The 23,690-nt window shown below is 40.9% G+C and overlaps 1 protein-coding gene and 1 long non-coding RNA gene across 7 annotated transcripts in view; one reads left to right on the forward strand and one right to left on the reverse strand.

The window, feature by feature from the left end:
• Mctp2 (multiple C2 domains, transmembrane 2) overlaps positions 1-23,690 on the reverse strand; it is a 229,290-nt gene that overhangs the window by 20,700 nt on the left and 184,900 nt on the right. For all 5 annotated transcript variants that reach the window (XM_030242581.1, XM_006540899.3, XM_006540901.2 and 2 more), the window contains 2 exons: positions 23,172-23,213; positions 4,618-4,727 (listed from right to left, as the gene is read on the reverse strand). In XM_030242581.1, coding sequence (XP_030098441.1) covers positions 4,618-4,727; positions 23,172-23,213 — 152 coding nt within the window. The remainder of the gene's footprint in view (positions 1-4,617; positions 4,728-23,171; positions 23,214-23,690) is intronic.
• Gm36696 lies at positions 12,202-19,993 on the forward strand. Of its 2 annotated transcripts, none has more exons than XR_391605.3 (3): positions 12,202-12,616; positions 14,848-15,033; positions 19,272-19,993. It is a non-coding gene; the product is annotated as a predicted gene, 36696 (long non-coding RNA). The 2 variants fall into 2 exon arrangements; XR_003946801.1 differs by having other exon boundaries at positions 12,202-12,589.

Genomic DNA, 23,690 nt, shown 5'->3' on the forward strand with positions numbered 1-23,690 from the left:
ACTATGCATGCAGATGCCTCCCTAACAAGTTCTCTCAGGTACAGAAGAAAATAACAATTTTCTGCCTCCACCAAAAACTTCCACAGAATAGAGGAGCCTAAACCCAATTGGAGTTTTCTATTGGTGAGGAATTTTGAAGAACAGAAAATTAACTGGCCGTGGTAGTCATCATTGCTGCAAATTCCTAGGCATGTGTATACATCATAATATCCAGCAATAAAGAGGCTCAAATAGTACATGAATCACCATGTATCACAGAGCCCAGAGAGTTCATTCCAGGGTGGTGAGCTTGGCACCCCATCTACAAGCCAACCACAACACTTCAGTAAATCAGCAGAAAGAAAGAAGTGGGTACTTGGGTCGTGCTGGTGAATACACAGAAAGAGTGTTTGACAAACCCGACTCAGGTGCACGATAAAACTGAGCGATAACGAGGCACCAAAGGAACCCTTCTAAATCACTACAGCTTTACAACAACCTATAGTGGAAGTCTTCCCTAGCAGCGGGGCAGTGCTGGGATCTTGCACTCCGAGATGCAGCCAGCGGAAGTGATCTCTACCAACCAAGTTCTACTCAATGTTCTCTGCTACCCGTGACCAATGCTCTAAACCAAACTAAAACGCACAGGGGCTGTGGTGAAAGGATGAAAAAGTCTCTTAAATGACTGGAAAATTTAATAGAAAATCCAAAATCCTCCTCATAAGTGACTTGGTGGGCCAGAGTGGGTTGGAACCCGCACAGGGAGCCTCCCCCTACTCAGAGGATAAGAGGAGGGGGAGGGGAGAGGCTGTGTGAGGGGGAACCTTGGAGGAGGAGGGCCTATGATTGGCATGTAAACTGAGTTAAATAAATTAAAAAAAAAACTGCAGTAACAAAACCTATGAAGATCAATAGACATGAAGGAGGAAGGTATATTTTATTTTTAAACACCAGTAAGGAACAGATAGAAATTAAAATCTCTCTCTTTTTAAAAAAATGTAATTGAAAGTAATGACAAACAAATCAAGAACTTGAGACTCAATTTCTCACACACTTGAGTGTCAAAGATCTAATATGGCAACTAAGGTGGTTGGAAAGATGGAGGGAGACATCAATTCATGTGACCCTAACATTTGTGTGTGCCAGTTCAGAGTATGAATTGTGTATGTGTGCCCAAGGCTGGAATTCTAATGGGAGTCCGCTATAGCACATCCACGGTTGAAGAACCTAGGTCAAGCTCAGATTTCCATCTTGAAACCAAATAATTAAGGAGATGCTTGTATAGACTTGAGCAGTTTTCCTGAGTTGGGAGCTCGCCAAATTCTAATCAGGGGGTGGGAGGAGTTAAATTTCTTAACATGAGCCTACCACCATGTGAGGAAATTATTTTGGAAATTTTAAGGCAGTTAGCAAAAATGATTAGGGCAGCACCCAAAGACATGAGTGTATCCCCGCACTGTCTTGGGATTATTTCATAAAAATTCAATAGTTACTGTTTTGCTCAGGCTGGGACAAATGAAGCCCTCAGATGCCCGCTCTCTTAGAAACAAAAGCTACTGGCCACCCGTTCCTGTAGATTCTTCTCTATGGCATATCCAACAAGATGGCCTCATTTAGTACGCATGCTGTTCTCCTGCTAGCTTGCTAATACTCTTCTGGGCATTTATTCTTTGATCTGTTCCATTTCACATACTCCTCTCAGGGTAAACACAAAGTGTGCTGCTGTCATTGCAAGGAATTCCCTGTGATTCTAACTGCACTACGCTTGCATTCCTAACACCACTTCCTGCGTTATACAGACGGGCTTCGTACACTCTAGACCATCCAAACAAGTGAATCTCCACCTTCCTAGGACCTCTAATCTTACCAACTCCTCCTTGAAGCTTTGCCTAGATACTCAAAGCCATAGGGTTGGAGTCACCCTTCCATAAAATGACTTTCAGTACACTCAGCTCCTCAGGAGTCTTTGACCTGCTCTCCAGGAGAGTGCAGCGCTGACTAAAATTCTCAATGCAATATGTGCACATATTTGAAATGTGCATATGTTATAACAAGTGATCAGAGAGGATAAGCAGGGAAGATAAAATACCGCTTCTTCTCTATACACAGCAGTGGTGACAATTGCTAGAAGAGTTTCATGTAAATGTCCCATGTTGCCAAAAGATGGCTAGAAGTTTTCCTGATTTGTAAGTACGGAGTTACAATAGAATTCCAAGAGTATGACAAATGGTATCCCACTTGAATGCTCAGCAGGGAGCTTAAGGTCACTGTAATAATGAATAGGCCAGGAATTAATAGGAGTCCAGCCTCTTAGCCTTCCTGTGTTCCAGCTGGACAGAACAGTGCTCTGTTCATGGCCTGTAAACACGTTCCGGGCATGGCCACCACAGCTGTGCTGGGCACAGCTGCCCGTCAAAAGCACTGTAGAGACAGAGCCTGTTTAAATCATGACACCCTGCTCTCCCCTCACACACGTTTCCTTGTACATTTATCAGCTACACAACAGCTACATTTGTGTTTCAGAGATATCCAAGAATGGGGACAGTTTTACCAAACAGCATCTTCCTTCCTTAGCCTTGCCCCCACTCCACATCCTCTCATCCTCCTGGTTCTCAGGACATTCTTCATTCTCTTTTTATTTCATTGACTTTTCTTTCCTGTCTCTTTAAGGCCTTTTGTAATGTGCCCCATCTCTACACACCACTCCTTCTCTCCCTACCTTGTAGACATACGGCTTCCCCTACCTCTCCCTGTATCTTCTACAGTGTTTGGATTTGAGTCGATGTGCAGGGTGTTCATCTGCTGCAGCCCTCATTCACCATTTGCCAAATTCTCTTCTTCCATTCTTGGAACTGCTTAGCAGTAGACCAGTCTTGCCTTCTACCTGCCTCTCTTTTAAGTCACATTTTACACTCATCCAGCTTCCCCTAGCATCCTACCTGGCTTTTATCTCCTAAAACTATCTAGTTCTATTTTTGTATTGCAGTTTTTCCTTCTTCATTGAAAAAAAAAAATAGATTCTCACCGAGTAATACTGTTACAGTCTAACAGTAAAAGATACAGGTTCAAACCCAAGCTCTGAGGATTAATGACTATGATCTTGGACTGCATACTTAATCACAGCCTTTAGCATCTTAGTCTGTATTAGAAATCCTTACCATGTTTGTTTGTGCCTTTGTTTACTTGGTTTTGTTTGCTTTTGTAAAGAAATTTGTATTGGGCACTTAGCACACCTGCTTATTTACATAACAATAAGAAATAACAGAATAAATGTGTCAGAGTTCACAGGGCCTACAAGGATGAAAGATGCACTCTCTAGCTTGATAAGGAAAGTCCTCATGGGTAGTGGTGGCACACACCTTTGATCTCAGCACTAGGAGGGGCCGCGACAGGTAGATATTTGAGTTTAAGGGTAGCCTGTAGTACAGAGTGAGTTCTAGGACAGTCAGGGCTACACTTAAAAACCCTGTCTTAAAAAACAAAACAAAACAAAAAACCAAAAAAACAAAGAGAGAGAGAGAGAGAGGAGAAGAGAAGAGAAGAGAAGAGAAGAGAAGAGAAGAGAAGAGAAGAGAAGAGAAGAGAAGAGAAGAGAAGAGAAGAGAAAAAAGTCCTAAGATATCCATAGAGGCTATGAAATAATTTCATGTCCCTCTACTTAATACACTATTAGTTCTGTAACAACTTTGGAGAGATAAGAAAAGCTCTTCTAGTGATTTGCCGGGTTGTGGGGTTCAGATTTAAAGAACCCCTGGTGCACATTTGCTCCCCTCTCATCTCTGAATCAAACCAGGAGCTTTTCACTGAAACCAGGATATCTCTGAAAGGGAAAAGGCATGATTCATAACTGCTCACAGAGACTGAGGCAGCATTCACAGGGTCTGCATAGTCTGCACCAGGCCCTCTGCAGCTATAGGATGCTTTTTGGTTTAATGGTCTCTTGGGATTCCTGAGTGCAAATGTGTGGATCTCTCTTGTGTTTCTCTTGGGCTCTTTTCCATCTGTTGATTTTTTTCTGTATAACTTCAATGTGATAGTTTCTGTTTTATCTTAATATATTTTATTTTGTATGTTTGGTTGTTATCTCTCAGAAGCCTGTTCCTTTCTAATGGCAGATAGAAAAGGAGTGGATCTGGATGGGAGAGGAGGTGGGGAGGAGCCGGGAAGAGTGAGGCAGGAGAAACCATAAACAGGTTATATTATGTGAGTTAGGAATCGTTTCTTTTGTTTCCTTTTTGTCTTGTTTTTCCAGACAGAGTTTCTCTGGGTAGCCCTGGCTGTCCTGGAACTCACTCTGTAGACCATGCTGACCTCGAACTCAGAGATCTGTTTGCCTCTGCCTCCCAAGTGCTGAGATTAAAGGGGTGTGCCACCACTGCCCTGCCAAGAATCTATTTTCAATAACTGTAAAAAAAAAAAAAATAGTCATGTAAACAGAACCATACTGTCATCCCAGTTCTGACACTCCCCACATCTGTCATGGTGACAAGCCCAAGGGACAACACAGATGAATGAAACCCTGTTTGAAAAATTCCATTGCTTTCTTCATCACTTACAGGACCCTAGAACCCCCCTTCTTCCGCCACCCTATGGGTACCAGATCTAGTTTACACACCACTGAAGATGAGCAGAACTTACTTCTTAATCCTTTCTCCAAAAGAAGCAACTTCCTCCAAGATGTTCTGGACAGTGGAAACAATATCCTGGACCATATAGATTCTCTCGATTATCCCCTTTTTCTCAGACTCCTAGGAAACACAGAAAACAAGATTTATATTAGCTACTTGGAAAACAAAAAGAGTAATTTCAAGACAACAAACAACCACATTTTTTATAAATGGTCATTGACTGCAAGATATAAAAGCCACTTTTCTATTTTGGTTGCTGTCACACACATACTGTGGCTCCCAGTCACAGTCTTAGGATCCAAAAGGGATACCAGGAGGCCCTGGGTTCAGAGGCTTCGGGTCACTACAGAGAATTCTATAAAGGCTGTTTTGTATGTGTCCAGCTGTTTCCCCCTCTCTCCTCAGGCAGTCTAAAGTATACTTATTGCCTCTTCTATGACAGTGCTGAAGATATGCCCCTCAGTGACAGAGGTCACTCTGGAGCACACACAATAAGTTTCCAGGTACTGTGACTTCTTACACAAACTGTTACAGTGTAATAATCGTGTTCCCAACACACTGCCGACACCAGGAAAACTTCAACCAAACTTTGGCAACTATGTCACAAACAAAGCAAGCATCAAAGACATGAGTAGGCAGCTGGATTACAGAGGCCTATGTGTCACAGCCGGCAAGCAGGTCTGACATTGTATTATGTGACTTTTTTATGAGCTTGGAGTACTATATATACTCTTATCTTCCTCAGTGTCCACTGTCTAAGAATGTTACCTAAGTTATGTATAGATCTTCCATACATTTTACTGTGCTAAGTAGCTATCACACCACTAATATAATTTAATGATTATACAAATTATTGCACAAATTGCTACAATCTATTTTTATATTATTCCTTGGCTTATCTCTTCCCTACTCCTGTCTCTTTGTCTCAGTTCAGCCTACTGTGCTTGCTATGTAGAGTAAGAGTCTTTACAACCTTCACAAACGAGTAACAAGAGATTGTTCCTTGGGTTAGGATGAATCACTCAGTAAGGTACCACTCCTACGTTACCCTCCATGCTATGAAAGGAAAGGAGGGAGGGAGGAAGGAAGGGACGGAGGAAGTGGGGAAGGAAAAAAACAAAACAAGCAAAGAAACAGAGAAAGACAAGTAACTAATTTTTATGCTCTATTTCTGCTTCATTTAAAAAGAGCCATGAGTGGAGTGAGGAAACTCGCGCCCCCTGTGGTGGTTATGGGTAAAAGCACCAGCAGGGCAGGTCTGCGTAATCATCCATTTAAGTAGTCCCAATCCCATCATTTGGTGTGGAAGGAGACACCGAGGCTGCTCTTTCTTCAGTGGCAACTTTGCAAGACAGTTTTGCTATCCTTAACTTTCAAATACCTTTCCCCTTATTATTATTTTTCAAGCAGTTTGTTCTAAAAATTAGACATGCTGCCAAGAAGATCTCATTCGTACCCAGCAACCCACAATTGCCTATGAATGGGTACAATGGTCAAAACCCATCTCTGTCTGCTCCATAGGCCCTGTGTTTACAAAGGAGCATTTGAAGGCTCCGGAGAGCTTGACCCAGGGGGCAAAGGAGCCTCCTCTTTGCATTAGCACTGACTTTAGGTCAAAACAAGTCTTTGGAAAACGATTCAAGTTTCTGTGTAGCTCAATTTCCTAAGAAACTTCCCATATTAATTGTTTGACTTTTTTTTTTTTTACCTCTACAAAAGAACCAAAACTTAAGTGTTAATTAGTGTAGCAAACTAATGAAGGATTGTGACAGCATCCTTTCAGTTTTTAAATGAGTTTGACGTCTTGCTTTGAGTATTCGGTATCCACAGATGAGACTCAGATTTGCATATTTTTAAGAGTCAGAGCAATTAAAATCCTGTACATTTAGAATTATCAGCTAACTCATTTTGATTTATTAGCTAAACTATAAAATGCTTTAACTTTATTTTATAATATATTGTTAAGAATGAGAATATATGGTACATGTGCATTAAAATAAAAAAGTTATTATGTTGATTACATGAATATTTGAATCTGACAAACAAAGAATAGTCATGCAGGGTACAAACACTAAGATGCACTCAACAGATACACTTTCTCTGTGGTTTCCCTTTCCTTTATGACCAGCCTGTCCCAGGTCGTACATTCTGCACACTTTTATTTCATCCTCTCATTTCTAATATCCATGAAGTTGTTCTTAACTGTCTTCAGAGTTGAACTCAATGGACATTAAACCAGCATCTTAGTAGACACTACTATAGACGAAGTTTCTGTTTGGTTTTTTAGTAGATATTTTCTTTATTTACATTTCAAATGTTAACCCATTTCCTAGTTTCCCCTCCAAAAATCCCCCATCCCTCCCCCCTCCCACTGCTTCCCAACTCACCCACTCCCATTTGTGGCCCTGGCATTCCCCTATACTGGGGCATAGAGCCTTCACAGGAACAAGGGCCTCTCCTCCCACTGATGACCAACTAGGCCATCCTCTGCTACATATAAGCTAGAGCCACAAGTTCCACCATGTGTTTTCTTAGATTGGTGGTATAGTTCCAAGGAGCTCTGTGGATACTGGTTAGTTCATATTGATGTTCCTCCTATGGAGCTTCAGACCCCTTCAGCTTCCTGGGTACTTTCTCTAGCTCCTTCACTGGGGACCTTGTACTTCGTCCAATGGATGACTGTGAGCATCCACTTCTATATTTGCCAGGCACTGGCAGAGCCTCCCAGGAGACAGCTATATCAGGCTCCTGTCAGCAGGCTCTTTTTGGCATCTGCCTAGTGTCTGGGTTTGTTGGTTGTTTATGAGATGGATCCCCAAGTGGAGCAATGAGAACGACTTCCTCAACAAGTGTTTAGACACCCTGAAAACTCACAATAAATGAGATGGAAGAAATCTTTAATACTATACTGTAATATAAATTTTATATACACAGGATATATTTAATATCCATTGCTATGAACTTTCTCTACATTTTTAAAGATAGTGCTCTCAATAAGATATTTACCTTACTTGATTATTTTATAGAAATTATTCAGAAGTACTATGGGCTTGCTATTTTATATTTCTAGATATACTATATTTTATGTTCAAATAGTTTTATCATAATTTGAAATAAATTATAGTTTGCATGTACTTGTCCATTTTCAATTTTCCACGATATGATATAGCAGTAGGGCCCCTACAAGGTACCAGTCTTTCCTACACACAGAATCATGAAGTCTGTAGGCCTTTCACAGAGTGCCTACCTATCCTAGCACTTGGTATTTTGCTATAGCAACACCAAGCAACTTAAAATATAGCAGCATACTAATCACTACCATTAGGATAATAGTATCTGAGAATTGTTATTTATTAAATATATATACCTATATTGGTATATTATGCAGGTATCCTTTTTATTTAAATTAAATTATAAGTTATATGTACTTAAACCATATGTGTATATGGTTTAAGTACATATATTATATATATTAAACTATATATATAGTATATATTAAACTAAATATGTATCATTCTTCTTGAAATACTGAAGTGCATTATACAAGTTTTTTAAGTACAAATTATTCAATATAGCAGGAGAAGTAAAACCTAATCTTGTATCCAGGCTAGTTTTCCATCATCTTATCTTTGGCTTGGATTAAATTCTGAATATATTTAACACACATTTATACCCTTCTTATTCTTTTCACTAACCATTCTGAATTAGCAGTTTGGAGGTTTTGTGTATCTTGTAGTCCAGGCCATGGCATGGCACAGTAGGCTGGTAGAGCCAGTGGCTGATGGGACAGAGGAATGAGTTGAGTTTCCACAAGTTCCTGAGACAGAAACAGGCTGCCACTTTGTACTATTGGTGACCATTCACAGCCTACCTCCAGGCATAGCTAGTTCTAGGCCCTGGAAGGAGTCAGGGATGGATAATTTCTGCTTGTGTACTAGGTTTAACCCACTCTTTGTCCTTTAGAGGTTGGCTACCTACGAACAGATTTCAAGAGTAATAGTAATGGCCATTAGGAAAGCCTAAGGAACTTGCTCCAGCTTGTTTTAATATAAATGTTAAATATAATACTTAGCTCTAAAATGAAGACTATTAACAAATAAAAATTTCATAGAAAAACAGGGACATATGATATATCATTTTCCCCTGGAATTTATTAGTATAGGAAGGGATCATTTTTTCCCAGTGTTTGCATTCCAATGAATTGTATTTCCCACATCCTCTATAATATGACTTGGGATATGTCCATCTGAAGAATACATCTTCTGTTCCTTAAGTGGCTTTGGTGCTCTTTTGACAATGTCCCTTTATATTGATTAAGGCATAACAGCCTCTATTCTACATGAAAGTGGTATTTGTACTTTCGTAGTTACATACGTGATTAGCATCTTTCATACCCTCCCACTCTACTATTCCATGGTAGAACTTAGTAGTCCAGAAGATAAGACCAGCAGACTCTATCTCACTGCATTCTTAGGATCCACAAAATTGCCCCAGGGACTCCACAGGGCTAGGATGATTTTTTTTTCCATTTTTTATTAGGTATTTAGCTCATTTACATTTCCAATGCTATACCAAAAGTCCCCCATATCCACCCACCCCCACTCCCCTGCCCACCCACTCCCCCTTTTTGGCCCTGGTGTTCCCCTGTACTGGGGCATATAAAGTTTGCAAGTCCAATGGGCCTCTCTTTCCAGTGATGGCCGACTAGGCCATCTTTTGATATATATGCAGCTAGAGTCAAGAGCTCCGGGGTACTGGTTAGTTCATAATGTTGTTCCACCTATAGGGTTGCAGATCCCTTTAGCTCCTTGGCTACTTTCTCTAGCTCCTCCATTGGGAGCCCTATGATCCATCCATTAGCTGACTGTGAGCATCCACTTCTGTGTTTGCTAGGCCCCGGCATAGTCTCACAAGAGACAGCTACATCTGGGTCCTTTCAATAAAATCTTGCTAGTGTATGCAATGGTGTCAGCATTTGGATGCTGATTATGGGGTGGATCCCTGGATATGGCAGTCTCTAGATGGTCCATCCTTTCATCTCAGCTCCAAACTTTGTCTCTGTAACTCCTTCCATGGGTGTTTTGTTCCCAAATCTAAGGAAGGGCATAGTGTCCACACTTCAGTCTTCATTCTTCTTGAGTTTCATGTGTTTAGCAAATTATATCTTATATCTTGTGTATACTAGGATGATTTCTTGATGAAGAAATTAGTGGATACAGGGAATGAGCAGGGATGTTAAAGGATTGTTTGCATTGACCTAGGAACATTGACAGGTATATAAAAAAAATATCAAGCAACATTCTAGGTATCATAAATCTATAAAAATAAATAGTTGAAATCAAGTCCTATGGAATTAGAGGAGCCTCTTCAGGGTTGTCACATACACTGACTGCTGTCTGTCCTCTTCCTTCAAGCCATAATTCTAACCCTTAGTCATCCAATTATACATTTATTCATTGAGGTTGCTGGATGGAAAACGGCCCCAATTGGTCCATAGTGAGTGGCACTATGAGGAGGTGTGGCTTTGTTGGAGTAGGTGTGGCTTTGTAGAAAGAGTTGTATCTCTTTGGACAAGGAATTTGAGGTTTCAGAAGCCCAAGCCATGCCTAGTGTGGCACTTACTTCCTGCTGTCTGCTGATCCTAGCTGTAATACTCTCTGCTCCTCCAGTTCCATGTCTGCCGGCATGCAGCCATGCCTCCCTCACACCATGTCAGTAATGGACTAAACCTGTGAAACTGTAAGCCAAACCCAATCAACTATTTTCCTGTATAAGAGTTGCCATGGTGATGGGGCCTGCTCACAGCCATAAAACCTTAACTAAGACATTCATTTTTTTTTTGTACTTCTGAAGTTTTCTTTAAGCCACTAGTCTGCCAATGGGCATGTCTCAGAGGCACCAATGCAAATCCTTCTGTTTCCAAGATGTTAACATCTAGACACAGTAAGGAATTTGTCTGTGTTCACAAACATGTAGCAATGGATTAAATCTAAGGCTAGAGTGCTAAGAATGTCTCAATCCATAGAGGAAGTTTCTTATGCTAATGCTTTAGGTACTTTTTTTTTAAATTTTCTATTTGATTGCTTGGTGTCTCTGGGTTTCACTTCTCTCTCTAATATCCATACAATGCATCATTTTGAAAAACTGCTCCTCCCTCCCATTTCTCCGTGGGGTTTTCTTATGTAGGTTTCATAGGAATGTGTATTATTTGGTGCTTTTGGGCGATGTTTTGAGGAAAAGTGTCCTCCCATTTTCATCTAAGAATCTGATATGTAATCAGTGGTTTTTAAATCAATAGATGAAAATTCATATAAAATGTAAAATACAGTTCCTAAGACATAGGATCTCTCTGTCTCTCTGTCTTGCTATCTCTCTCATCTTTATAGTAGCCAACATTTTATTCCCTTCCTACACTGTGAAAAAAGTATATCCACTTTATTGTTTTAAAACTACCAAGTAGCCATGTAACAATAACAATGCTCACATAACCTTTAGTATTATTTATGTTTTCAGAAAAACAAAGGTGTACTTCTGATTCGCAAGGACGAACTTAGATTACTACGACAGAATACATGAGGTAAGTGATTTAGAAAGTAAAGAGGTTATTTGGCTCTCAATTTCCATGGCTGGCAGATTCAAATTGCATGGTACTGGCATCTTAGTTAACAGAAAAGGAAATCAACCTTTGCAAAATGGCCCAAGCTTTCAGGGTGTCTTCATCTTACAATAATCACTTTCAGGAGCAAACATTCTACCCTACAAGACCAACACTAACCCCTTCCTTGGATGTGCTGCCTTCCATAATTAAATCTCATTAGCCTGGCTTCTGCACAAACACATGAGGACCAGAACCTGAACACGCGTGAGTCAGAGACTCTCCTCAGCAGCAAACATCATCACTCTTAACATTTGAATCTTAGTTGCAGTTCTGAAAACTGAAACTCATATAATCCCGACCTGGATTGGGGTGGGAGGCAAAGATGAGAAGTTGGTTTTCTATGGCTCTGATTAAACACAATGATCTAAAGCAACGCGAGGAAGAAAGGGTATATATATATATTACAGTTTATACTCCATCATACTGGAAATCCAGGGCAGAAACTTGAAGCCGGCACTGAAATTGGCACCATGGAGGAGTGCTGCTCACTGGCTTGGTCAGCCTGTTTTCTTATACATTCTATAACTAAAAACCCAGGACTAGCACCATAATGGGCTGGACCCTCCCATAGCAACCATTCATTAAAAAAAAAAAAAAAAAAAGAGCCCATAACCTTCCTTACAGGCCAATCTTACTGTGGTATTTTCTCAATTAATATGTCTATATTTGCATAGAGTTGATTAAAAAAAATCAGGAAAGCAGCTTTATAACATATGTAAATTACCTGGTATCTTCACTAACCTGAACCTCTTCCCTCCAAGCAGGCAAAGGACAAAGGATGAACAGCCTTTTGTCTAACTTAAAGAATACTGGGATGCACTTGGGTTTCTTAAGAGAGGCTCTTCTGGGACAAGTCTGTTCATGTTGCCCTGATGCTCTAAGAGATCGTCTAGCAGCTGGATGTGCACCCCGCTGGCTTTATTTACACATCTCAGATTGAACCAGGGGATGTGGTGATAACAGTTTAGCAGATACAACATTGCATCTGCTGCTGACACCACACTGCCTGGGAAGAGTAAGAGTGATTCATTCAGAAAGACAAACAGCAGCAGCAGCAGCCCGCCCCTGGTCCTCTCGCCACAGAGGCTCCTGACTCATACAGAGAACTGTGGGTAGAAACGAGTGATGACCATTGGTGTGACTGCACAAATGAACAAGATGATTGCAACTGACCACACCGCCACAGCGGGGTCTTCCTTGTGATTATAAACCTGCAAAAGTGGACACCTCATGACTGGGGCTCTTGTTGATGTGCAAGTACCTGTTATTGATAGCAGAGGAGGGGGAAAAGAAGACTGCAAATCCAGAATCCAATTGCACAAGGGTACTTTTGGTTACATGTATGCATGTGGTATGTATGTTTGTGTGTATGTTTGCACACGTGTACATGTGGGGCATATGGAAGTGGATGTCAGAGGTTGGTGGCATTGTCTCCATCCTTTATGTATTAGACAGTTTCTTAATAGAGCCCAGGGCTTGCTGCTTTGCTACACTGGGTGGCGAGCTTGCTCTGGGGATCCAGTTTCTACCTCCTATGTGCTAGCATTCCTCATAGGCTGCTCTGCCCTCCTGTTTATGTGGGTGCTGGGATATGAACTCAGATCCTCATGCTTGAGTAACAGTCACTTTAGCTCCTTTTATCCATTGCTCCGGCTCCCCAGTTCCTGCTTTGTGATTGTTTCATTCTCTATAAGAATGAGTGTCGGTAGCAGGGTAAAAGAATGACAAATTCCAATTCTTGGCTGGTAGAAGCTGAGAAGGAGGGAGACCCCATAGGAAGACCAGTAGTCTTAACTAATCCAGATGCCTGAGATCTCTCAAACAATGAGCCACCAACCAGGCAGCACACAGGAGCTGGTCCTAGGATGCCCTCACCTCCCATCCCCCCACCCCTGACACATATATAGCAGAAGACTGCCTGGTTTGGCCTCCGTGGGAGAAGACACTCCTAACCCTTGGGAGACTTGAAGCCCCAGGGAGTGGGGAGGCCTGGCAGGAGGGTATCATTCTCTTGCAGACAGGGGGGAGGAGGAATGGGATGAGGAACTGGTGGGGGGGGGGTGACCAGGAGGAGGACAACAGCTGGACTGTAAAAAAGAAATTTAAAAATTGTTTATCATGTAAACATGAGAAATGCAAAAAAAATCATTGTTTTTAAATTGTACATTTGCTTATAGGGCATTAGAAGGTCGAGTCTTAGGCTGAGTTTTATAGAGAGTTAAGGATCAATAGTGTGCCTGTGGCATAACATAGCTGCTCACTCTATTAAAGTGAAAAACATCACAGAGAATACATCAGGTGAGCTTGCCTTCCTTAAGGCCTTGTTGGCTCCCTTGTGTCTCCAGTGAACACAGCTCTGTCTGTAGGTGCAATGGCGGAGCTTTGAGCCTCTGGGAGGGAATTAACACCGTCAAATGAATTTACAATTAAGAATTAATTATAAAATCAGTATGTTACTTTAAATCTTTCCTGCTTGTTCTGGTTTAGAAAAACACTCATTTTCTCTATTAATTATCTAAGCAAAATCAGGGAGGTACTCCTGAAAATTGACCCTGACAGGAAAGTAAAAAATACTTTAAACATGCTTGAAAACTGAGTGGTGTTTGTCAAAGAATGTTCACAAGTCCCCAAAAAATCAAGACAAATTTCTATCTCAAGATTCTCCCAGTAATGTCAGCCACCCAGATGAAAGATGCAAAACTGGGGTTTTAGCCAAGGGAAATGCATTGTCTGTTTTAATTCATTGAATATTAGAGAACTGTAAGTTGAAAACTTGAATGATCAACATTAGAAATTGATTGAATAGCATTTAGCGTGGAAAAACATCTTAATATCTGTGCTAACAGAGGGCTTGTTAGCAGTATTTCTGCTGCATGATATTAACAATTGTTCCCTAGGCAACTTAGCGTCATGAACTAGGAACCTACTTCAGAGTTTATCCCATGAGGCATGTTTAGGTGTGCAGGTAGTCAATATTATGGGGCATGCTATTACATTGGGGGTGGGGTGCTAGAAGCCCATGGGCAAGCTTACCCAGACTACATAGTTGTGAAAAGCAAAACAAAAAGTAAAACCCAAAAAACCATGTGTCAAACACAGCAGGAGGCAAGAACCAACACCCAAGGTTGTCACCTGATGATTATAAGTGTATTGTGACACTTATTCATCTAGAGGTCCACTCATAGACATGCATGCACAGAGGTAATGTCAGGTTTATTTATTTTTATTTTTTATATGTATGTCTATGTAGAACAGAAAAATAGGGCATCAGAATCCTTGACAGTGTAGTCCCATGACAGCCTTCGCAAGCTGTCATGTGGATGCTGGCAACTTATCCCAGCATGTCCTCTGAGCCATCTCCCCAGCCACAAAGATTATGTTTTAATAAATGGGAAAGGCAATACATGCTCTTTCTGGAGAGTACTTCTATCTCAAGTAGATCTTTCACTTTGAGAAACAAATACAAAACTGTTTTTGAATCAATACCTGATCTAAGCAGCTTTACCCTGCTGCTTAGATCTGATCCTGACAAAGAGTACTGCCCTCCTGTTTTTTCATCCTGTGCTTTTTGCCTTTCAACAGGAGTCTTGTCTGGTGTCAAACGAAAGGATGAGAAAAAGGAAAGATCACAACCACGGACATCTTGAGGAAGATGCTGGAAGCACACAAATGTACAGGAAGCGGCCATCCTTAATCTTTGGGACTCAAATGCTGGGTGACTGATTCCTTGGACCAGCTGACAGACAGACAGACAGATGCTACCATAAGGTAAAGAGGACTCGTGTGGCCCCTGTAGCTGGGGCTACTGATGGCAGGTCTACAAAGAGAGATGGATTTTGGCTTTGTCATGTGCATCCTTTACCTTCCTCCTAGGTAGGAAAGGGATGAGACTAATGGGTAAGGTATTCATCTGATTAAGAGAAGTAAAAGCTAGGACTGAGGATATGACTCATAAAGTATGCGCCATCTTACCATGAGGATGTTGGTTTGGGTCCCAGAATAAACAAACATGAAAGGCAGAAATGTCAGCATTTATGTGGAAAGGAGTAAGTGGGGTGAGACAGGCAAGATAGATTCTTGAAGCTCGTTGGCTGGCCCACTTGGCTGCACTGATGAACTTTCGATAGTAAGAAACCTTGTCTTACAAAATAGTAGATGGGGAGTGGGTAGAAAAGGCATCTGACTTCTGACCTCCACACTCGCGCGTGACATACCCACAATAAGATGTATAGAACACCCATATACACAAGTTTCAAAGGCTAAAGGTAATTCCCACACACTGAAATGACTCAAACATCAGCACCTATAAACAGTCTTAATTCCCTCAACATTTCCCTCCACCAGCCTCAGTGTCTTTTCAACTATATGCAAGGGTGACTCGTGTAGTTGCTGTTGCTGCAGTGTGGAATGAATGAATGAATGAGTAAATGAATGAATGGATGGATGAAGAGTGGCATGCCTGTTTCCAAATAATGTCATACACTTTACCAATAATATTTCACTGGGAGGATCTGGAGTTGAGTCCCACTATGAATCTGACAGTGAAATCGCTGAAGGGTTCATTTCTCCTCAATGAGATTTGTTAATTAATGCCTGGGGGGGGGGGAATAATAGCCAGTGGGACATTTTGAGTGCTGAATGAGTTAGAGGACACAAAAGGCTTCAGTGCTTGAACTTCAAAAAGTCACTAATGTTTCCATGCACTTGAGTATTTAAATGTCTTACTATCTTGTTTTAGATCAATGCTGTTACAGTCATTTCTTTGTGCGTTACTTTCCTGGTAGGAAAAAAAATGTGATAACTCTATATTCTACCAATTTCTTTTTATAAACTGTCAACCTATAAATTATCTAAAATGTATCCTATAAACTTCCTGGATAATTTGGAAATAGGATGGGGTGGGCCATCTTGAACCTGTAGCTTTCATTGGGAAACACATGAATAACCATTACTACCCTTAAAAAAAAAAAAGACTACTGGGTGGTGACCTCTTCAAGCTCCCATGGTTAGCTTCAAATTCAAAGCAACACAGGCAGCTTCAAAACCATAAGTAAAGGAAACCACAACCAATAAACGGAGAAACGACTTTTAGGGTGTAGAGGAAAGAATGTCAGAAGTGGGAGAGAAATAAGAGCAGGGAGGAGAGAGTGTCATAATGCATAGTTCACTGGAGTGACAATGGGAAAGAACATAATTTACTAAAATGAGAAATGGTCTGTGGATAACCAGGACACAGTGACCAGTTTATTCTCCCATAGTTTCATGGAATAATTTTAGACGTGGGAAAGAAATCAGCTTGATGTAGTACTGACTACTGAAGAAACAGAGCATTAGACTCTGTGCTTTTACATATTAATGTTACTTAATAACAGCAGAGAAGACACATTGAATTTACAGCCTGGAGTGTCTTGCTTCACATTGTTTGAAAGCGCATACCAAGAACAACACTTATAGTGGATGTTTTAAAACATCTTCAAGTACCAGGGACTCTGCTCAGTGTCATGACAAGCACGGTATCTGAATAATGTCCAAGGACTAAGTTAAGAGCATCTTTGGATTCCTTCTGAAGGAAGTGAAGACTCAACCCTTTGAAGAATGGAGACTGGGTTTTCAAAAAAGGAAAAGTGCATGGGATAATATGTCAAAGAAGAGCAAGAACTCAGGAATTTGCCCTCTTGTGATTCAAAACACACATCTATGGGTCACTAGAATTGGCTGCAACCCGTTCTCCTACTAAAATCTTAAAAGTAATATAGTATGGTAGAAACCTAGCAGTAAAATGACCACATTAATAAAAAACACATTAAATCAATTTATCAGAGCTTCAATGTAAATGAGCATTTACTCTACTACCCTGGAAGTTTTGATGGTCAGGTTCTCTACACTACATTCTACATATAGGTTTGTGCTTGTTCAAAACACATCTATGCACACTTAACTGCATACTGAAAGCTATCCATTCAAAGAAGCTTGCTAGAATTTTTTCTTTTCTTAACAATATTATACTTTGCAATCATTAACTGGAGCTGTGTACTATAATTAACAAAAATCACTGATCTCCATGGTGTATGTGTGTCTGTCTGTCTGTGTGTTTCTGTCTGTCTATGTGCCTATGTTGGTATGTTTATGTCTGTGCATATGTCAGTGTGTTTGTATGTGTGTTTCTGTCTGTATCTATATGTGCCTCTGTGTGTCTATGTGTATACATATGTCTGTGTGTATTTATCTGGGTGTGTGTTTATGTGTGTACTGGTGTTGTTATTTTTACTTTCTTAAGAACATACAAAAGAAAATGAGCAAAACTCCTCTTTCTGATACATTGTCAGACAGACAATCCATGGTCAATAATATTCTTTAGTTTAAGCGAACAAACAATTCACCTCTCTAGGAATTATCCATGGTAGTCCTGGGCCCCACATCAAAAGGACATTGCAGGTTAACTCTAAAAGAAAGTCCCAAGTGCTTGACATGCATGCAGATCAGGATGGAAAATCTGTTTAAATGCCAACAGTGATGGCATGCTAAGTACTAAAAGAGTTATTTTCTAATGTGTTTGTGTCTGAGAGTATGTATGTGCATCAGCTGTGTACGGTTGCAAACAGAGACCACAAGAGGGTAACAGACTCCCCCTGGAATCAGACTTATATATGGTTGTGTGCCACCTGATGTGGATGCAGGAAACAGAATCCAGGTCCCCCACAAGAGCAGTAAGTGCTCTTAATCACTGGACCGTCTCTTCAATCTCAGAATGCTAAGTTTTCTAATCAGGAACAGTACATGCCATGCTAATTCATCTTTACTTATTACAGAATGTCCCTCAATGAATACTTAGACATTTCTTGTTTAAAGAAACATATCCATTATCAGAGTGTATTCATAACTGATAATAAATGGATGAATTTCTTTTCTCATTAACACTGACAGGTACCCGTGACATTATCAATGACCCTAAAAGAAGAAGCCATTCAAGTCTTCCTATATCCAGTTATACAAAAACTAACCTATACTGTGAATATCAGAGCAGCCTTTTTTCTGATAGCAAGAAGCAAGATTTTTTTTTGTTTTTAATTTTAGTACCTCCTGTTATGCTTTCATTTTTCTGATGCTAATAGCAAATGCTGTAATATTCTATGTAAGTAACCATTGGGCTGGAACAAGAAAGAAACTCTCTGAAAAAGTATTTATACTTTCAACAATGAAAACAAGATATTATTGTCTTATATGACCTTTCATAAATATGGGTTACAGCATTTTACACAATCGTTTTTTGGTTCATGCTTCAATTACTGACCTTTACTGTGTAGAAAATTAATGCAATTTTCATTGTAGTCCATCCGTACAAATAAGGTCCACATGCAGGATTCCACATAGGAAATTTAATAAAAAGAGAAAATGCTAACTGATTGTTGTTGGCTGAACTCAGCCATTATCTGTTTGTTCTGGGGTCCCTAGAAAACTATAGTTGCAACAAACAATCTCTTATGTGGACCATCTGGTATAAGGAAGACGGATTTCTCTTTCTTCAAAGTTTAGTTTGTGTGCTTTGTTTCTTAAAAGCCAAAAATATACTTACCTGCAAGATGTATGTGTAACACAAAAGAAAAGAAAGCAGAATTGTGACATCCAATCTGGTTTCTAACATAGATAACTGCAGTGTGCTGTTAAGAATGAGAAGAAGCCAGAGGCAACAGTGATATCATTTTGCAACCATCTCTATCCTAGACAATAAAAGTATGACAGATCCCAGACCATGCATGTCCTGGTCTATGAGTCAGAGAAAGGCAGAAGATGGGAGTACAATCTTCCCCAGAGAAGCTGGGCCAAGCATCCCTTTATCCTCCATCAACTGTGATGGCATTTGCTGGGCAGGGGAACTGGAGATGAAGGTGTGTCCCTTTCAGGAAAGATGGGTAGCATGGAGTAGCTTCCCTCACTTCTGCCTTTGTAGGGAACAACTCTATATTTATCATTTGTAAATGGCTCCTCCTGTATCGGATGTTTTACAGATCCCAGAAGCATGTGCTGTCATGTCTAACACATAGCAGAAGCCATGGGACTCTGTGAAGAGGATCATTCAACAATCCCCTGTGGTAGGGAGTCGCCCTGTCATTGCCTGGCCAGGTCTCAGACAAACACATTATGGTGCTGGGGACCTGTCCACAGAGAGAAAATGATGCATTGAAACACACGTGGGACGTGCCCTCAAGAAGTCTTAGTGCTGAACTTGAAGTTTAACAAATCTAGTTTTAGTTTAGCAAATTCCCAAGAGAAGAGTCCTGGCTAGTTTTGTGACAGCTTGACACAAGCAAGACTCATTTAGGAAAACAGAACTTCAGTTAAGAAAATGTTCTGAACAGGCTGGCCTGTGGTCAAGATTATAGAACATTTTCTCGATTGATAATGGATGTGGGAGGGCCCATTTTACCAAGTGTGATTCTACCCCTGGGCTAGTAGTCCTAGGAGCTATAAGAAAGCAGGCTGAGGAAGCCCTGCAGAACAATCCAGTAAGCAGCATCCCTCCATGGCTTCTTTATCAGCCCCTGCCTCCATGTTCCTGCTCTACTTGAGTTCATGCCCTGATATTTCTCAGTGATGTACCATGTTGTGAAAGAGTAAGCTGGAATAAATCTAACACTTTCCTCCCCAAGTTTCTCTTTATCATGGTGTTTTATGGTAGCCATAGAAACTCTGAAACAAAAGTGGCACGATAATGGGCGGAGACTAAAAGTATGCCAGGCTCCCTAGCAACAGAAAGGTGTGTTTATCAGAAAGAACAAAGATAGCTTTCTTTTTCTCATTTGGGATTTATTTTCTTTAGAAAGTTATTTAAAAATATAAAACCAAGGAAACAAAATGCAATGGCTATAACATAACTCTGACGAGGATATGCTGAAATACCTTCATAGAAACATCTCAGAACTGAATAAACCCTAAAGTGAGTGAGAACAGCCCCATTGCCAACCCTCTCCACACAGAACATGTCGATAACACTTTTGTCTGGAGCGCCACACTAAGCCCTGGCCTATTTCTGTGGTTGGCCTTTTTAGATGCTTTTTTCAGTGTGCCTTGCCCAGAGCTAGTGGAAATGCAGCACACATGGATGCAGCACACATGGCTCCTTCTCTAGAACCCCCAGGCAGCTCTTGAAGAGATTATGCTCTGGCATAGACTCTAGACTGGACTTCGCTGCCTGATAGCCTGTTGGAGAACACACAAGAGCCGTTATCTCTATCAGTGTAGCTGTGGCTACTTGCAAGAATCTTTAAGATCAGGCCTGTTTACTGCTGACATTCACTGACACAAGTAGGTACTACAGAGTCATCAGACCCTCTCTTGAGATTCAAGCCATTCCTTCCCATGCCTCCTAGTCAGCTACGTGTGATTCTGGTCTAGTTTCACACAGCCTCTAGATACTCTGGAGATACTAGAGTATATAGGCAGTGGAAGGTCAGCTGTGGGGTCAGTGTAAGGAGTCGTTCACCTCTGCAGCTTTGGGGAAGTTGTCATTTATGTGTGGGAAAAAGTGTTCAGTAGTGCAGCTGATTTGGGATAACCCAGGCTCCTATAAGTAAGTCCTCACCCATGTTCTAAAATAATTCCCATAAGCCCACTGGGGTCACAGGTCTGACCATGGTGTGTTTGCTCTGCTCCCTCTTGGTGCCCTTATTACAGGTAAGAAGCCATTTTTTACACCTGTCCAATGAGAGTTCACACAGTACTTTTATATCAAGTGTTTTTGGGCTTTCTGTATGATTGTTTGATATATTAACTCAATCTGTACCCCAGCCTGTTCTCAAACTCACAGCAATCCTCCTGCCTCAGCATCACAAGCCCTGGGATTGCACTTATGACCCACCACCACCATGAATTGGTCTACTCCCTCCTGTTGGAAGGTTTTAAAATGTGATATGCTAAAGATATTCTATCACAACTGTCCCTGGGGGGTAAATGTGGTCCTGTTTCACGGGTGGCACATTTAACAGATTTAGATAAAACAAAATCTGCCTCACTTTTAAGCTCTGTTTTTTAAAAACTTTAATTTTTGCCTAGTGTGATATTGTGATATAATAAGAAATACATATTTTGCCTTGGGTCCTGGCTGTTGGCCAGAACTCTTAAAGCTCTTGAGCTCTGCTAAGTGATAAGAGCGGCAGGAGTGTGTTCTCTGATAGTCGGGTTTTGTCTTTAGTTCCTGAAGCAGGTCTGGATCTAGAGAGGTGGCAGGGGAACCTGTTGCTGCAGAACAGATTAAGTGAGGGTGGGGGATCTTCTGAAAAGCCCCTGGCTGGGGGAACATCACACCCTAGGAACCAGGCATCTGATGATAGGACTGAAATCTGTGGTACCCCCTCCCAAGCTCCTGACCCTCCAACCATAGAGACAGAATCTACTATCACCGGTGGCCACTGACTTACCTAATCAATCTTGTATTGATAGAGAAACATGCATAGACACATTACTAGAAGCACCAACCATTGTCATGAGGCTTCTGTGCCAATAAATGTAAGGATTTCCTGAGCTTAGAGGGAGTGTGGAAGTGCCACACCCTGTCCCATATGAGTCCTTCTTCATCTCTTCTACTTGATTGTTCCCAAGTTGAATCATTTATCATAAGCCAATAAGGGGAAGCAAGTATTCTCCTGAGTTTTGTGAGCAATTCTAGAAATTTATTAAATCCTAGGGATAGGTTACAGGAGCCCCAACTAACAGCTGGTTGTCAAAAGTGCAAGAGGGCAGTGGCCTCAAACAGGTTTAAAACAACCACTTGTAAGTATCTAGGAAAACATTCCACTGTGTGCTGAGCTTGGACTTTGCCTAATATTCAATGGTTTGATCATTCAGAAACCACTTGATTCAGTTAATCAATAATAATTTAAAAAAAAACAAGCTTTTATTAGCTATCACTTCTATTCTGGAGAGAGACAATTTTTAAAAATACACTGTGCTTTATTCTATTGTGTCTTTAATAATGATCACCTTTAGACGACAGATAAGATTCACTCTGTAACACACTCATTTGCTTCAAATGGGCAAAACCATCTGGACCCCTCAATTAACGGCAAGGCTCTGGGGTCACAGAACCAATCTCTGAACTGATGCCTGTTCTGAAGGCATTCCTATTTCACCCTTGCTCTGCAGGTCCTCCTTTCTGCCCTTTTTTCTTCTACAAGTCTCCTCCCTGCCGCCAGCATGGGCCCCCACACACCCAGGTTTTAAGGGACTGGAAGTCCATTAAGCTCAAAGCCTCTCATTTGGTACTTCACTTTTTTTTTTTTCCCACTTTGTTCCAGAAGGCTTGCCTGGAAGTGTAATGACAACAGCAGCAGCAGATTTGAGAGATTGTCCCAGGAGAAGGAAAAGGACAGATGTACACAGACATATAGCAGAGAACGCTGCCAGCAACAGCTGGGGAAGTGACAGGCTCTGACGTGGGTGACCACCCCGCGGAGCGGATGCGAACCTAAAAGGAGCAGCCACTTCCCTTGATTTGCTCTTGACTTTTCTTCCCAGCCACAGAGAAAGGACCTTCTCGGTTTGTGTCCTGACTCTTAGAAAAGTTCAGGGATTTGCTCCTGTTTTACCCTCCTCTTTCCTTCTCCCTTTTAACATGCTTAGAAGAGACTAAATACCTCTGTGTCCACCAGAACAACAACAATACATCATCAATGTCACTAAAAATGATCATACTGAGATATGAAGGATGGTTGTTACTAGTATGATATACATCAGAGAAAAGTAGATGTCATAGCCATATCATTTTATATAATCAAGAGGCTGATCCTTTTTAAATCATAATATTTATATAATATTATATAAGGCCAAAAAGTCAAAGCAGGCACAACCTGGAAACACAGTGTGGCCAACATTAGCTCCTATTAAGGGACTGACATTAATGCACCACTTACCTTTTCTTCCTCTTTCCCTTCCTCCTCTACGTCTGTGCTTTCCTGAAAAGAAATCCCATAACTTGTTAATTGAGTTTGACGGTCAACTGGGATTACCCAATGCAAATGAAACAGGCATTTTTAAGTTTTCTTTTAGAGCCGAAACTCATTATTCTCTTGTAAAAAGTCGCACTTCAAAAGCTCAGAGACACTGTGGCAAGGTTATAAACAATATTATTATCTGCTTGAAACCACGAGGTATAAATAAATCTATTGTGCAAGTGTCCTTTGACAGCACCTACCTTTAGAAATGCATAGCCAACTCATCCTTTGTGTTAACAGTTTGGTTCTTGTCTGGCTGATAATCCAATTGCTATGTTAAATCTGAAAATACTTATAGTATTCTTTTCCCTTTGCAGCCATTACTGAAACAGTCTACAGTAGGAAATATTTAAACATAATCCTTTTTAAGAGTGCTACATTTTCCCCCTTGGGGTTGCAGGGACAGAGAAGGGAAGGAACCCAAAGACTCTGATATTG

Source organism: Mus musculus, chromosome 7, assembly GCF_000001635.26.
Source record: "Mus musculus strain C57BL/6J chromosome 7, GRCm38.p6 C57BL/6J".
In the NCBI taxonomy this organism is placed as follows: domain Eukaryota; kingdom Metazoa; phylum Chordata; class Mammalia; order Rodentia; family Muridae; genus Mus; species Mus musculus.